The sequence below is a fragment of the Trematomus bernacchii genome, unplaced genomic scaffold, assembly GCF_902827165.1.
Source record: "Trematomus bernacchii unplaced genomic scaffold, fTreBer1.1, whole genome shotgun sequence".
NCBI classification, from domain to species: domain Eukaryota; kingdom Metazoa; phylum Chordata; class Actinopteri; order Perciformes; family Nototheniidae; genus Trematomus; species Trematomus bernacchii.
Window position 1 is genome coordinate 12859088 of NW_022987727.1, and position 17077 is coordinate 12876164.

At 41.2% G+C, this 17077-nt stretch overlaps 1 protein-coding gene across 1 annotated transcript in view; it reads left to right on the forward strand.

Moving 5' to 3' along the window:
- ctnnbl1 (catenin, beta like 1) overlaps window positions 1–17077 on the forward strand; it is a 56379-nt gene that overhangs the window by 24293 nt on the left and 15009 nt on the right. The window contains exons 12-13 of the mRNA XM_034145240.1: window positions 6360–6457; window positions 8999–9079. Of these exons, the coding sequence (XP_034001131.1) occupies window positions 6360–6457; window positions 8999–9079 (179 nt within the window). The remainder of the gene's footprint in view (window positions 1–6359; window positions 6458–8998; window positions 9080–17077) is intronic.

Consider the following 17077-nt stretch of genomic DNA (forward strand, 5'->3'; position numbering starts at 1 on the left):
GTCTCACCCGGGGACTGGACAAATTAACCCCTGACCTCCCCGAGCAGCAGGAGCAGGAGGAAGAGGAGTGGAGATAACCCGTCCTAAAAGTTCAAGCTGCTCCCCCTGTGTGTTTAAAGCTGAGGGCAAGGGAGAAATACACCGAGAAGAGCAGCTTTAAAAAGAGATGTGTAAATCCACCCTGAAGCTTTTTCCTGTGAGGATTGGCAGGTGTGGTCGCGATAGATTTGTGAGTATTTCTCAACCACAGTAGATGTAAGGAGTATTTATTTGATGTGGAAACTGGTGTGCTGCTGTTTGTTGCTGGTTTCTGCTTTGATGCTCAATAGTACAATTAGTTTAGGATACTTCAAAGCCAACCATCCAAGCTTTTTGCACACACTTTAAAATATGCTATCGATTAAATTCGAGACAAATATGTCCAAGACATTTGTATAACACAACTATATTTGCATTGTTTTGTTATTTAGACATAAATAATAGCATAAAATAACAGATAAATAAAAGTAGGCCTCTTTTAAAAGGTGTAGTCCGAGGCGTCATTTAACCTGCAAATCACTAAACCAGGCTATAAGCTGTTTTAATAATAATCCTCAACATCAGTATAAAAGTGTCTGTTCAGTATATTAATTTGTATACATCTTCATGAAATCTTCAGTTTCCAACAAAGATTTTGCGTAATAAAATAGAATTCTGCTTCTGAAAACTCACACATTTCTGACTCTCAAAATAATTGTGTAATATAACACTTATAACAGTGCAAGAAATCGTTTCTTGAAAGTTGGAACTAGGAGACAACTTCCATATTTTTCCTGTGGAAGTCCGATATAAGTCGTATGTTAATGTTTATTTTGATTGTATTACCCCATAGCCCATGTCAAAATCATTCATTCATCTTAGGGAGGATGTCATTTGGCATTCAAACTCTAGATTGAAACTAAAAGGCACTCGTATAGGGCAAACCTCTGCCCAGGCCAAGGATGCATTCATATGCTCCTTGTATGTACGTAATTCCCCTGTTGGGAGGTTATTCTTTCCGCCTTTGGTCAGTTCATGAGCTTTAACAAACAACATGTTCAAAAAAGACATGTCGAATTTGTATCTATTTTCTTAACATCGGCACACGTGTCCTATAAACGGTGTAAAAAAAAAAAAGGAAAATGTATTGCATACAACCCGTTATTTAAATCCACTCTTAAATTGTATTTGAGAGTAATTAGTCATGTTGGCCTTGTCTGTTATTGTGCTTACAAACAAACTGCTGTAAACACTATTACTAATTTAAAATAAAAGCTGTATAGAAAATCATTACGCAGATTAGCCCATATTCAACAAACAAATGAACAGTTCCCACAATTAAATATGCTCAAATGTTATTTGCGAGTGAGTTTTCCATAATCAACGCAGCCTGTATAGGAATACACATCAGGACTCCATTGGTTTGTCTAGCAGCTATAGGCGTAATGAGATGCCTGTCGTAACATGAGGCGCATCGAGTGAGACCTCTTTCTCAGGCTACTAATTGAAAATGCCGCAAATCAAGTGGTTCTCCAAGAATAACACAATAACACTGTAGATGAATAACTATCAGCCGCTTCAAGCAACAGTAATTAGGGGTAGAGACCTCTCCGTCCCGCTTTTTCTTAGAGTTCTCTCTGTCATCTCGGTGCATAGATTGATCCCCATGAAATTGACGCAGCCCAAATGACCAGCGATTGCTCGGCCATATTAGCAATATTAGCAAAAAGACATTATCATTCATAGAGACATTGTAATTGTCGCAATTTCTTCTTTTTTATTCAAATCACAATTTTTCCTTATGAATATTCCTGTCACGACACTGCCTTTCACCTTGTTTCTTTTTGCTCTCAGTTTATTGGTGTGTGTACCCTGTCATTACCAGTGGAATGAGGAGTGTATGATGCAAACTGGTGGCAGCCGGTTGTTATATTTAGGCGACTAATGATGCGAGCGAGCGTGAGAGGGAGCAGAAGTAAACAACTAATTTACATGTCGAGGCACAAAAGTCATAGCTCCGTCTCCCGGAGAGCGTTTCCTCGTGTGCATGTCGGTGTTTGTTTGACGGAGAGAAAGAGCACACGAGGGAGAGGCTCAGGAAGCGGAGGCTTTTGTAGTTAATATGTTTGGAATGGCACACAAACACCTTCCAGTGTAGCGAATGCCCTCGTCATGACCCTTATTTTTTAATGAATGCTCTAAAAAAGGTAATGAGTGAGGTATGTTCGCAGGAAGAGAACTGTATTACAGAAAAGTCACATTTCGAGGCACTGGAGTTGTGTTGGAAGTGTGCAAAAATGTAAATTAGATGCTGTTATTAAAACATTTTCTCATTCAAATGATGGCAGTTTCATTACAAAGATAAAAGATGATCCCATTACTTTATCCCCAGTATCTGTCCTCTGATATTAGCACATGGAGATTTAGAGAGCATGGCTACATAGCAGAATATACGAGACGAGACAAGTGCCTGCAATAGAGAAACTATGTTATCTGGATTTAAAGTGGAAACTTGCATCACGGACAAAAGCAGAGAATTCAAATGATGCTCTCATTTGAGAGTGACATCCTCAGGCTCAGATTGAGATCAGGAGCATTTTGCATGACTCAAGTTTGATTGGAATCTGTGTTGTCAGAGTCATGCTGTGTAATCCTATTATTAGTGTGTTTCAGAGGGAGAGATTTGCGTTTAGATCCCCGTGTAAAGACGCATCTAATTAACATCTTCACGTTTGGTCTTTCCTCTGGTGGGGATTGATCATGCGCTATCTCAGTAATTTCACACTGATGAAATATGCTGCGGTATATTTAGATGTATATTAAAAGAGTGGAGTTAAAAAATGCCTTTATCTGTTGAGGACAGGATTTGCTCAACACTTGTTTCACTAAGTGTTTTTCATTAAAAGGACCCATTAATGCTCATGTGTGTGAGAATCCTGAGAAACAAATCTCTGTTCATAATCTCATTCTAATTCCACATCCGAAGAACCGTCAACAAAGGGCTAATAAGACCATTATAAAATAAAAAATGGACAGCAGTGACGTTTTAACCAGTGGGAAAGCCTAATTTATTTTATGGCAAACATTTAAAACTGTACAACCTTATATGGATAGTAGTCTTACCTAAAATTATTCTCAAATATATGTACACCATGTCCTGCTACGTGTCCTGTCTCATCCAGAGTCAGGTCTCAGTCCCTCTCCTTCAGCCACTAGATGCAGTCTCTATAACCCCTGACAGGTTACCCTGTGGTGCTGGGAGGCTAAATGCTCCCCCAGGGGTACATATAGTTCAAGTCTCTTGGTAAAGTACCACTTAATGTTCTCGGACTACAGAGCACTGCCTACAGTCGCCAATCTATAAATTAATCCTGGCCACTCAGGGTTATTTGCATGTGCATTTAGTGCATTGCATCTCCTTGGGCAAATAGGGAATTCTTATTGGAGGATGAGTAAACGCAAACATTTTGACATGCATAGTGCTATTTGATTGCAAACATCCCTAGCGTGAAAGTTGACGGAGAACTCCAGGTAATGGGTGGGTTTAGTCATTTCCTTTTTGAGGGGGCACATCTAACAATACTATGTAGCTATTAGCTTAACTATAGATTGCTCTTATGTGGATCATACCTTCTGGTCCCGTTCATGGCCTTTGTGGTACCTTTACCGGGGTTTACAATGGGCGAATGCATCAGACCATACAAGAAGGAAATCTCGCATAAAGAACTTTTCTACCGTTGGATGTTTCTTGGCTGGTTTAGAGCCTGCACCAGATATTTTTGCAATTCCTGGCTCTGGTACACGGACCCAAAAAATGGCTCAACGAAAGCACCAGCTCTTTGCCTGTCTAGCACCATAAAAGCAAGGATTGATAAGTCAGCTGGGGTGGGAGTAACTTGAGCAAAAGGTTCATGGTGATTACGACAATGAGTACAACGTTGTTTTAGAAGATCAACACATTTCTTTGAGGAGTCCAGCTTGGAATTCAATCCTGTCTCCCTATGAGTTTAACATCGGCACAGTTCCAAAGCGGTCCTCCATTGCTGTTACTGTGAGGGACCATTTTTCCTGCTGTTGCTGGAAAAAGCAGCATTGTGTACGGTGACGTCATGACGTGGTGCCAATGGGGGCTCTAGTCAGTGAAAAAGCAAAACGGGTCTTTCGGGGTTCCCAAGTTAAGCCAAATGTGAACCAGCACTAGCCCTAGCATGAAATCCGACCAGAACTAATTTGAGTGAAATTAAGTAATAGAGATCCGACTTGAATTATTGTTGCATTAAACGGCATGACAATGTGTGACAGAACAGTGCAACGCATTGGGAAACACTGTTTGGTAGCAACTTTTTGAAAGAAATTGTCGTAGATGATGCTTGTTTCCAAAGTAAATGATAGAATTGTCCTTGCTTGTTCTTTGTTCCTTGTTTTATACTCAAGAGTGTGAAGCAAAACATTTAAATGCAGTATTGATTGGACACCTTTCCTAAAGGCTATTTTTATCAGCCTTGTCCTCCATCTTGTACCTTGTGTTATCCTGCTTCCAGCCCTTCACGAATCTCAGCGGAGCAGCTGCTGCTTAGTTTTAAAGTCTTTTGGAGAGAAGAACATTCCACAGCCTGCGATCAATACCCTCCCCGGCAGGGCGTGGAGGTGGCGACATCAATTACCGCTCGGATCAAGTTGATAAAGTAGCGTCCTTTCGGAAATGGCAGTTAGCCTCCTTGTCATTGTATACAGGAAGTAAGGTTGTCTACATTAAAACAAGGGGACCTTGGGGCAGAAACTACCTGGTGTACAACCAGAATCACTAAGTCAGCAAGGAAAACTGTGAAGTGCTTTCACAGTTTTTACAGACATGTAAAGGGTTTTTACTTCATCTAATTCAAGTGGTTTTTATTTTTACCTTAAGCCAAAGTGTTCTGGTTAACAGCTTCAGCAGACATTAGATTTACTTAGTATAATATATGTTTCCTACTTGTCCTTCTTTTAAAGACCACAACTTGAGTTTGTTTTGTTGTGTGTTTCTGTGCAATGACCTGCCTCTTGTGCTGCAAATCACAATTAAAATAAAGATACATATTGTGTATATTCTGAAATATTTGCAAGCGTTATAGACTTTAATTTCCTCAGCCTTCAAGGAATTTTGTGCGTAAGGGCGCTGCGGGTAGAAGGGGAGCGCACAAAGGGAGCTGACGGCAAACACGACCCCTTTTTAAAAAGCAGAAATGGGATTGATTCCTTTACTCCTGTTGCTTAGCAACTGCAAAGCCCCGATGAGAGTGGATATTGACCTCTTGTTGATAAAGTCCAATTACATTTTTCCCCAACTCGGTATATCTGGAGATTTTACAATGTCATATTCTGTCCACCACTGTGTGCACAGTGCATTGTTCATTCAATATCTTAGACACATATTTTAAAGCTGCAGCCTGTGAGTAAGAAGGCCTTTGAATGAGATTACATATCTTACATGAATTGGGTTTACATGACCACTCAACGGGAATAACTAGTTTTTCTTGCTAATTTAGTCAATTAACATGTTTTCAGACCGCCCCCCTTTGCTAAATGGCCCCAGAGAGAAATGTAATTCAGCCACAGCCGAAACTGTTCCGCATGTTCCAGCCTGCCCTAAAAAATGAAAATTGATTTCTAATTTCATTAACATTTTCTCCTCCTCTTGTTCTGTGCACCCTCTGTAGCCATGCTTAGCTTTCCGTAATTGCAAATGATCATTCGCTAATCGATTTGTTCTTTCTGGGGGCTGTGAATGAGCTTTTCAGAAGTCTTTTTTTTCTTTTCTCTGTTTAACTGTTTTGAATAAGGAGCTGAGAGTTCATGTTTTAGTTAAGGCACACGCACATGTTGGGTTTACTGAAAAATGCAAAGTAGCTCCTTGATCTGTTATCATGAAAGGCTTACACACTGTGTGGCAGGTCCTTACTATCTCTTAATAGTATGAAAATAGCTTGATTTAGTTCTGTTTTTACGGTAAGGATAATGCCTTAATTTGAAAATACCCCCTGAAAAAATATTTATTTCAAACGTAATCTCATCTCAACATCATCTCCATCAATCTCCTGTAAACCTAAAAAGAAAAAGGACATTTCTGACATGAATCAATCACATTGTCGTATTTGTTTGTTGTGTCAATCTTGCATTGATGATAATATGATGAAGTCTTTGAGAGTCAGGCAATTTTTGGTTTTGGTCACATAAGAAAATGCTTGAATTTGAGCTGAAATCTCCATTTGAAGAATATTTGATAAAACTAAGCAATTTGAAAAATCTGTTTTGTGATTATAAACATTTTAAATATTCTTTATTTCTCATTTGTCTGTCCTTAGAACACGTCTGCTCCATCATCGCCTCCATGCTGAGGAACCTGAAGTCCCAGCAGAGAAGCAGACTGCTGAACAAGTTTACAGAGAACGACTGCGAGAAGGTTGGTTTTGAATCCTCTTCTGGCTAATTTCCTCTTTTGCCCTTGCCCTTACTCCTCCTGAATCAAAACAGCTTCTACATTTTGGAAAACACTACTTTTAACAGCTGGTTTAAAGTGGCGGTAGCTTTGCTTGAACATTTGATGAACTAATCAGAAATATTTAAACAAAATGTGTCGACAATTGTTGGTTTGGTTACATATGTAGCTGGGCCACTGTCTAGAAGAAATGTTGACCTTAAACCTTTAATTGATGTTGGCTTTATGATGTCTCTTTCTGATCTTTACCTTGTGCGTGGGAGAGAAACTCCGTCTGGAGGGAAAAAGGAATTTTAGCCTTTGCATACCATTTACATGCACTAAAACCTATATGACACTTTACAGGAAGAGAAAACCTCAAAAAGCACAATATGGCCTCTTTTTTAATATTTAATTATAAGTAGCTTAAACATGTTTTGCTAAAAAGGCAGTGTAACATTGATAAATTGCTCTAAATGTGAATAATTGTATTTGTTTAGGACATGCTATTGTCTGAACTGATGGTTAAAGGTCCCATGTCATGCTTTTCTGGTTATTACCCGTCCTCTTGTGTGTTATGTAGCTTTTTCTGCATGTAAACGGTCTGCAGAGTCACAAACCCTCAAAGTACACCCTGTAGCGAGTAAAACTCTAACACAGAAAAGACGTGTCTACTGTATGCTGCCCCAGAACGCCTCGTTGGAGATTTGTCTTTTTCCATTTTATTCTTCCGGGGCCTATTGACGTCACTAAGTCTGGACCAATTGGCACACAGCTATAGAACAATAGGCACACCCTCTGCCAGGGTGGACTCCCAAGCAGCTCAGGAGTCCGCCCTGCGAGGCTCCTGGAGCGGACAGTGTGAGGTGGATTTCCCACTGTGTTTCCCTCGATGCTGGATATAGACTAAGTGCCATGTTAGCGGGACATTACAGAGCTCAGGCTGAGCTCCGCAATGTCCCGCTGGCATGGCACGCAGACCCCACGCAGCAACCGGGAAACGACACCAGTATCCAGCTCACACTGTCCGCTCCTCGAGCCTCAAAGGGCGGAGCCGCGAGCCCCGCAACGTCCCGCCAACACGGCACCCAGACCCCACGCAGCATTCTCATCCGTTTGTCATTACTGGTGTCATTTTCTGGTTGCTAACAAACGCCATTGTAACACATAAACACTGATGTTCCGCTGTAACGTGGTTGACTCATCAGAGCACAGTGGGCTCATAGGGGGAGGGGGGGGGGGGGGGGGGGGGGGGGAGGCAGGAGCTCCAACAAGCCGTGTAGGACAGAGAGTGAATACACATACTATACAGAGATGCTGTATGAGAAAACCAATGTGATTTTGGAACATTGAACAATGTAAATCTATTCTAGTAGACCTCAACAATGGAATTATGATCAGTAGAAATGGCCAAAACATGGGACTTTTAAGAAAATCTAAAAGTAAAAACGTTTAAAGTGACATGTTACTTGTTAGACGCTTTTATCCAAAGCGACTTACATACTCAATACTGTGGGCAATCCCCACAGGAGCAATTTGGGGTGAAGTGTCTTGCTCAGGGACACAACGACATGCTGACTGCAGTGGGACTCGAACTTGCTATACTCTGATGCGAAGATCAGCGCATTAACCCACTGCGCCACACGCATCCCTAAAATGATGCTGTTCCCTTCAGTGCTAGATAGCACATGCTTTAACTTGATTTATATCTGGGTTTGTATCACTCTAGTCTTATTTTTAACCGGTGAGAACGGCGGGTTAAACACCTTCAGGTCACAGGGACTGATACAAAGTTCTGCCTCGTATTACAGAACTCGAGAAAGTAGATTGAAACATCAAGCCTGACACCTCTGCTGCAGTTTTTGTTCTGTTACTGCAACAATTCCCCTCATAAAGCATAACAAATTCTCATATCCAGTGTGTTGCTCAAGGCCATTTTAATAAGCACATCACTTTTTCATGTAGATGCCTTTAGTGCATTTCGAACGTGGATGTCTTCTACAACTCAGCCATTTGAGAATATAATTTGTACTCTTCAGATTCCTCCGTTATTTAAATATTTTATGTGGACATTTTCTTTTTTCTTTTTAAAGGATTTCTTTTGGGGCAGTTATAGGGTAGACACGCAGAAAGGGACAGCAGAGTCCCTTCCCCCATTATGTGGGGAGTTTTAAAGTGTTAATACTAATTTGTTCATACAACACATTTATGTAAAAATGTATATTGACTTTGTTTTCCACTTTATAAGCCTGTAGCAGTCCAATATTTTTTCAGCAAACTTTGAAAGTTAGTTAAAGATGTAATGAAAATGAGTCATTTAAACAAGGCTAAAATATAGCTTCACCATGCATATGTATTATTATGTGTTAAATCATGATAAGATAACATTTGTCTTATATCCTGATATTTTCTTCTCCTCCAAATCTCATTTTGATCTATTTCCCACATGTTCTCCTTTCCCCTTATATTCTTCTTATTATCCTGTTGCTTTCTCTCACTGTCGGCCTCTGTTTCATTATTGTCCAGGTTGATCGGCTGATGGAGATGCATTTCAAGTACCTGGAGGCAGTTCAACAGGCAGACAAGAGGATCGAAGGAGAGAAACACGTAGGCACCTCTCCCTTTCCTCCCATCCTCTCACTCACCGTCCTTCTCTCTGTGTGTTATATCAGAAATCTTGTTGGACGGATGAACCCACATGACAAACTGCAGCTGATGCATCACTGTGGCAGAGGAACTTAAATGTTTAAGAAAAAGAAGGAAGGGGAGAGACACAAAGACTAGGGCTGCCCTAAGATTTTTCTAGTCAACCTGCCAGTAGTTGCCTGTTTAGTCAACGAGTGGTCCAACGGTTTTTGGGATGGTTTCAGGTCATAACATAATGAAATAACTACATTACACTCGCGCGAGAAAAATAAAGCACGTTTTGAACATTAAAGCATGTAAACATGTCACAGAGTAGAGGCACAAAAATAAATAGAGATTTTTCTTACCAATGTATGACTTAATGACCAAAGCCAATATTTAAAATGTTGCACTTTTAATGCAGAGAATATTCACGTTTAGTTTTGGAAATGTACAACTTTAATCTTGGAAATGATAGTTATTTCCCAACACCCTAATACGCCTTTGTATGGGCCTAATCTAACCAATGTTGGAATTGTCTTCTTTCTAAGAACCACAGACTCCAGTGCAAACCCACCCCGAATTCATTGTTTTCTTTATCACCAACTCTAAATGCTAATGTCATTATAGATGTTTAGATGTTTGATGGAAAGGTCGTTTTTCAATGGTAGATAAGATGAGCAGTTCCACACAGTCTCACATCCAAAGCCATGAGGGAAGAAGAGACCAGAAAAAAAGTGTGTGTGTGTGTGTGTGTGTGTGTGTGTGTGTGTGTGTGTGTGTGTGTGTGTGTGTGTGTGTGTGTGTGTGTGTGTGTGTGTGTGTGTGTGTGTGTGTGTGTGTGTGTGTGTGTGTGTGTGTGTGTGTGTGTGGTGTGGGTGTGTGTGTGTGTGTGTGTGTGTGTGTGTGTGTGTGTGTGTGTGTGTGTGTGTGTGGTGTGTGTGTGTGTGTGTGTGTGTGTGTGTGTGTGTGTGTGTGTGTGTGTGTGTGTGTGTGTGTGTGTGTGTGTGTGTGTGTGTGTGTGTGTGTGTGTGTGTGTGTGTGTGTGTGTGTGTGTGTGGTCAGGATAATGCCTTCAACAGAGAGAGAAAGACCCGAAAAGAAAGGAAGATAAGAAAAACTGCACACACAGATACTGTAAATATGGATTTAAAAAGGAAGAATAGAAAAAAAGATGGAGAATGAATTTGACTGAAAGAGGCGACGATGAGGGCGAGGAAGGTGTGGGTGGAGACAGATCTGTGTGAGATTCCCATCTAAAGATGACAGAAGATTAATTTCTCGGACAGACATCGGGACGGGATTGCCGAGAAGAGGCCAGACAGTTTGACATTTTCTCTCCCTCCATCTCTCTTTTCTGTCTCATCTTCTTCCATCGCTCCCCTGTCTCTTCCTCTTGGATGGCGAGAGCATGACCTAGTGATAAGAAACCTGGTCTGTGTGTGGCGCTATCTTTGAAGCCACACTGTTGGCCTTCCCCTGTTCTCAGCCTAACTGTGATCCAGCCACACACGAGTCACTATGTGATACTAGAGCCATTGTGGCACAACAATATTCTTTATGTTGTACACCAACATGGAACATGTTGTATATGTATCAATAGATTAGACATATTTTCTGCTAAACATGGTCTGTTTACAGCCTCAGGGTTTCCCACACATAGACTTTACTTGGGCGGGCCGCCCAGGTATATTAACGGCCGCCCAAGTATATTTCGCAACCCATTTTGTTTTTTTCTGTCCGTGACCACGACGCCATCTGCGATCGATTAACTTGTGGACAATGATCCCTCGCTCTACGCCTCCTGTACCCAGTCCCGGACTGGCCATCGGGAGGACCGGGGGGTTTCCCGATGGCCTGTTAAGTGGCCTGCCTCACACGGGGTGACTGGCTGTCTACATGATGTGGCCTGCCGACATGGCCACTGTCATACAGATCATAAATCAAAGCCCTCGATTGGTCTCTGTGGGTGTTTCTCAATCGCGAGTACGCTTGCTTGGTAGCACATGTCTGCCGAGCATCTTGCTTCAGAAGCGAGTCAAGAATACTTCCTGGCATTCGGAAAACGAAGAGTGGAACACGCTAGCAAGTGTGCAGGTGTGCGTCATATGAGAGGCCCCGCCTTACATCTTCCGCCACAGATTTGGGAAAATTGGTCCGTGCGCAAAGCATTGTGGGGATTTTAAGACCGCGGAGTCTACTCATGTGCAGCCTCGATATTTCTCCAAACGGAGTACGCCGGGCTCGGTAGATTTCCAAGTATGCTGGAGATTGGAACAGTACTTCGGCGGCACTCGATGACGTAGTATGCTTGAAATAGTGGCTCTGAAGCAGCTTTACTCGCGATTGAGAAACACCCTCTGTGTCATTCAAGCTCGGGATAACCTCAGCTCAGGTGAGGTAAAGGACTCTGAGTGTTTAGATAGTTAACTTAGTCTAAGTTCTCAGTGGGTCTCAAACGGTTTGGTCACCATTTATGTAAACACATATTTCCATTTGAGGGGGTAGTGATTAGTAAAATATGCATGAATAAAAAATAAAAAAGTTAACTAGGTGAAAAAAGGCAAGATACACTTTTAAAACTTGTTGAGAGCTAAAACTAGTCTTTGCTGCTGCCTCAAAGAGGAGAAGGAGGGAGACAGGAGAGGCTGGTTCAGGAGCCCAGACACACTCGCAACTATAAATGAACCAAAAATAAACAAGTTTCAGTGTTTTTTCATGAAATGGTATGTTATTGGTTATGGCCATGATTTTATGATTATTGAAATGTATACAGTTCTGTTTCATATAGGTGTTCTCAGAACAAATCGTACCGGTGGTATGCCCCCGGACCCCCCTAGAGGATTTGAGGTCTACCCCTACTTAAAATCACATGGATAGGTTCCTAAATACATAAACCATTTTTTATTTTTTTTAATAGTAACCCATCTCCATATGTTTATTTGTGGGTAGTAGATTTAAACTATAGAGCTATCACTATGGGCCCTGCCTGTACCTGTTCGCTCTGCCATCGCGTGAAGGGTCTGCTAACAAGCGACCAACAGAAAGGTTAATGTTGTTGCACGTCACAAAGGCACGTCCCCGCTACCACCACCCCCCCAAGTATATTTCAGATCTGTGGGAAACACTGAGCCTCTCACAGCAAAAGTGAGGCCATTAAACCCATATTTGAAACATCTTTCGGGAGACTGGTATCTTAAGAATCAGGGTACTTCCGTTAAGAGCGGTATAACCCAATCAAACAAAAGCAAAGGGTTTCATTCCTACTTTTAAAACTCTGCAAACACCCCTAGGATTTTATATTGGAGGATTTTATATTGTTTTGCGAATCGCAGATTCCACCAGTTTGATAAAATAGGGTTAAAAAGACGCATCACAACCCCCTGCTTTTGGCCCGCTAATCTGAACGGGCTGTCGTCAGCAGCCATGTTTTATCTCTCTGCCGTGCCTTTTGCTTCCCCCTAGTTAAGCCTGATTTTAAGGGGCGGTAAGCAAAATGTTATTTTCCTCTGCAACATATTATCCACAGATTTCTCAGGAGGAGAGCAAAGAAAAAGCTGCTGCTGCCTTTTCTCCCTGTCTCCAGCCCAGTTCCCTTTTTAATAAGCTGCTTATTTCCCTCCCACCTTGGTATCTCTCCTCCCTTTCTATCCTTCTCCTCTCCCTTAAAGATGCTTTTCCCATCCTTCATTCTTCCTCCTTTCAAGTCCCTTTTTGTGTTTACTCGACCTCAACATCCATTCCTTCTCCTCCCTGGTCTCTAAAGTGTCCTGTTTTTCTCCTCCCTTTGAAGGCTTCTTAATGTTCTTACCCTTTTTCTTTGTGTTGCATCTTCCCTGCTTCCTGGTGATCAGGGGCCTCATTTATAAAGGGATATACGCTCAAAAAATGGCGTACGCCAGTTTCTACGCAATGTTTGCGATTTATAAAATACTAACTTGACGGGAAAATGTGCTGTCCTCCACGCAAACTCTAACCCATGCGTACGCACTAAGCACAACAACGGGAGAAACTGCGACACCGTTGGCAGAAGGAAGAATGGAGAGAAATATGTGGAAATAAATAAAATGTTACCTCATTTATCAAATATGAAGAATTCATTTTCAAACATTGATTAAAGCCAATCTTAAAATGATTAAACAAACGCCTGTTTGAGACTCCTCAGTGCACACAAAAACATAACTTGGAGAAATAAATAAATACGGATGCTATTTAAAACCACCTCGAATATGTTGTGTTAATGTTATGAAATGTTTTCTCATAAATGATGCGGTAAGCAGGAGGACAGAATTACGTCTAAACTGACGCCGTTTTGCATTTCTATAGGTTGTAGATACGAGCATGGTTTTATATACTATCACGTTTAATCGTGTTTTATGCCGTTTGCCAAGACTTGATAAGTCGCTCGTAAAACACAGGAGGTATGGAAACTAAGAACACCATATGTGGTAAATTGTACAGCTAATATAACACAACACATTAGTTGTATTTCCTTTAACTGGTGGATTATGGATATATAGTTGCTGATCGACAGCTGGAACACAAACCACCAAATACAACAAAATAATTCAGATCCAGTCGTCATGACTCCACTCCGGAGGGATTCCCCGATCATTTCTTACAGTTTCTCATCAAGGGGGTGTCTCCTGTCCCCGGGACAAACACACTGCCTGAGGAAGGTTATGTGTATTTTTTTTGTCATTAACTTTTTTCGGGCCACTTATTTATTTATTTTGGTGACGATCCGAACTCCATGCTGCTACTCTGGTTCAAACTGCATCCACCAAACAATATGATTTATCTCGACCTCCCCAAAATAACCAAAATCTGACACGGTGTGAGATGTCTTTTTTAGCTGTTCTGTCGTCATTTCCTGCGATCTTCTTCATGCAGTCAGTCAAAATGAATGGGCGTTTCTTTTACTATATATAGGCAAATATGGGCGTTACGTGAAGCCTGCAAAAGCTGCGCCGCATTTCGAGTCGATTGTGATTTATAAAGGGAAACAGGCGTAGGAAGTGCCGGTACGCACTTCCCTCGCCGGTACGCAATGTTTTGTGAATCGGAAAATGTCGGAACATTTCTGTACCTATTTTTTTGCTTTGTACTACGTAAGCAACCTTCTCACGTCAATCCTACGCAAGGCGTTATAAATGAGGCCCCTGATCAATTCAACCTTATTTTGCATCCTTTTTCTGCGTTTCCTCTATTTCTGCCTTGCTTACTTTTATATTATTTCCTCCCTCCTCCTTCCCTCCATCACTCCTTCTAACTGTCCTTCTCCTATTTCCTTCTCCCCTCTAACATAACTGCTTTCCCCTCTCTTTATCCACCTCTTTTCCTTCCCCCCTACTTAAGGCTTGTTGGTAACAGCTCTTGGAGATTGATGAAGCTCAGCGAAACATGTCCGAGGCCGACCTCAATACTGTAAAATGCATCAGTGCACTTTCCTAGCACCTAAGAACCCAGTTTCTCTCTGTGTTTAGTGTGTGTGTGTGTTCGTTCTCTACTGGGCCGTTGCAAGAGTGCACTGAAGAAATGGGCTGACGGTAGAAAAGTCTTTGTTAAGTTGGAATTGGTTTGGATGTGGTATATAGTTTCTCTATCAAATCTGAATCCTTTCAAACCCCTTATTGAACCAATTTACGCTTAAAGTTTAACTTTTGAAGAAACTACATTTATAAATAACTTTAAAAAGTAACAGTCTTGAGCGGTATAGCCTAATTATTATTCACAATCCTATATTTAAAAAGGGATAAGATCAAACTCAGTTCATCTCAAAACCTATTTTTGTGACAAAGATTCTACATATGAATTTGTTGTAAAAAGATTAAAAATTGTATTAATATTTATCTGGAAATAACAGTAGCATATTCACAGCTAGACTTTGTTTTTCTAAAGCAATTTTCCCTTCAAATACTAAAGGTCCTTATACAGAGTTGTTGAGCGCTTAAACTAAATAAATGATGCGATATTAAAGTTTAACAGGGAGATGCTACTGCCGATTTATGACATGATCAATCAATCAACAACTTTATTAATCCCGCAAGGGGCTAATAAAGTTGTTGATTGATTGATGATCAGCCGAACCATTCAAATATGGAAGATGTAGTACTTGGTTTGTATTCGTGTTTTTTTTTGTTTGCTTTATCATCTTTCTCACTCTAAATAGGACGATCATTTACAAAGTGAACATCATGAAGTATTGAAAAAGACCTCAAGCTAGCCATTAAGACCATAAACTCATTAGAAAAAAATGTCATGTGGTTATTAATCAGAAGTGATTTTCGCAGGGACAATCAGACTTCTTGTCCTATGGCTTTATTGGCTCCACTTGAGGCTTCATCATTCATCCAATACGTTTTTACACAGTCCATGACTCGACCCACGGTTGTAGGAAATCCCCTAAGAGCCAGAGGGGGCGTCAATGAGGCCAAACATTTGATTTAGCTGAGATCATGCCCCCTCGCAGTGAGCCAGGCGTTGAAGCACATTTTTATTGTGGCCAAACGGTGCTATTACACTTCTGTTACAGAATTTTGACGAAGTGGAATTTGTTTCAATGTTAATCAACAAGCTAGCACAAACACTTGAGTCAAGCCCATATTTAAATTAGGGCCTAATAGTGTGAGATGTTTTCCCTCCCAGTGATGCCGAAGATCTACAGAAGATCACGTCATTTTGGCTTTATGTGCCACTGGGCAACTTGCTTAGGGATGAATGGAGCTCCCCCTCCAACACTCTATTCAGTTCTCTCTATAAATCCATCTCTGAAGTGTTTTTTCACATGTTTTGATAACACAAGAGAAGGAACTTAAGGTTGAAGACGAACTGATTAGTTTTGCAAATGCTTGTCTTTTTAACTTCCCCACCTTTAATAAAGAGCAGTTCGCTGTTGCGTTCCTAAGCTGAGTAAACCATCCAGGACATTCTCCGACAAAGTGTATGAGAGTCCTGAACGCTGTTCGGTGAAGATATTAATACATTTCAGGAGATGAATTACTGAAGAAATGCAGACAGGTGCATCCTCCCCAGCACAGACTCAATAGGGGAGTATTCTCGGTTGCAGGCACCGCCTCCCTCTTGCTAACACTGCTGTTTTGCTTTGTCCCACTTTGTGAACAAACTCTGAATTGATTGATGTGCACACTAGGCACAGGGCTGTTTAAAAAAAAATTCTCTTAGACTCTTATAAATTGAAAATCAGCATGTTGCTTTGCATTCTCACAAAGATTCATTTTGTTCCCCGATAGTTTATCCTCATTGTGAATTGTCATCACTGTTTTAATGAGGATATCTTACCTCTTGTGGCATTTGCTTTAGTCTTAAGAAGAGCAAGCCACACACACACACACACACACACACACACACACACACACACGTTAACACACAGTCACAGTGGGATTTAGCAAAGTGCTGACAAATAATTCACTTTAATTGTAAAAAATCACACTCGCACACTGCCTCATGCTCAGAAAAGCAAATGCATTTTCTCATACACAATACTTCAAAACTCCATATACATGCATTAAGGAACACACCTCGATAAAGGTTTTGTTAAAGACACACACAGTACAAATGTCATACACTGGTTAAAACACATACACGTTTTTTCTAATATGCACCCACAGTCTTTCATAAGTTACACAGACACACACCCACACACACCATGCAGTTGTGATACAGCAGACGGAGTGAGAATCACTGCTTATTACTTTGTCCGTACTGTAGTGCGGCTGCCAGCCTCCCCTGAGGTTGCAGTAATTGTCTGGTCCCTCTTTTTAACACGTTATTATTTTCCCCGCTCCTTCCGTCCCGCTTTGGCCAGAGGGACCCGACTGCCACACATCAATATATTGTCTGCAATGTCAAAACTCACAAGTGGACAAAACTCTGTCGCTGAAATGAATACTGCCACCGTGCCCCCCCCGTCTGTTCCAGTTTTAATATCCCAAATGTTCCTGCTCCAACGCTCGCAGT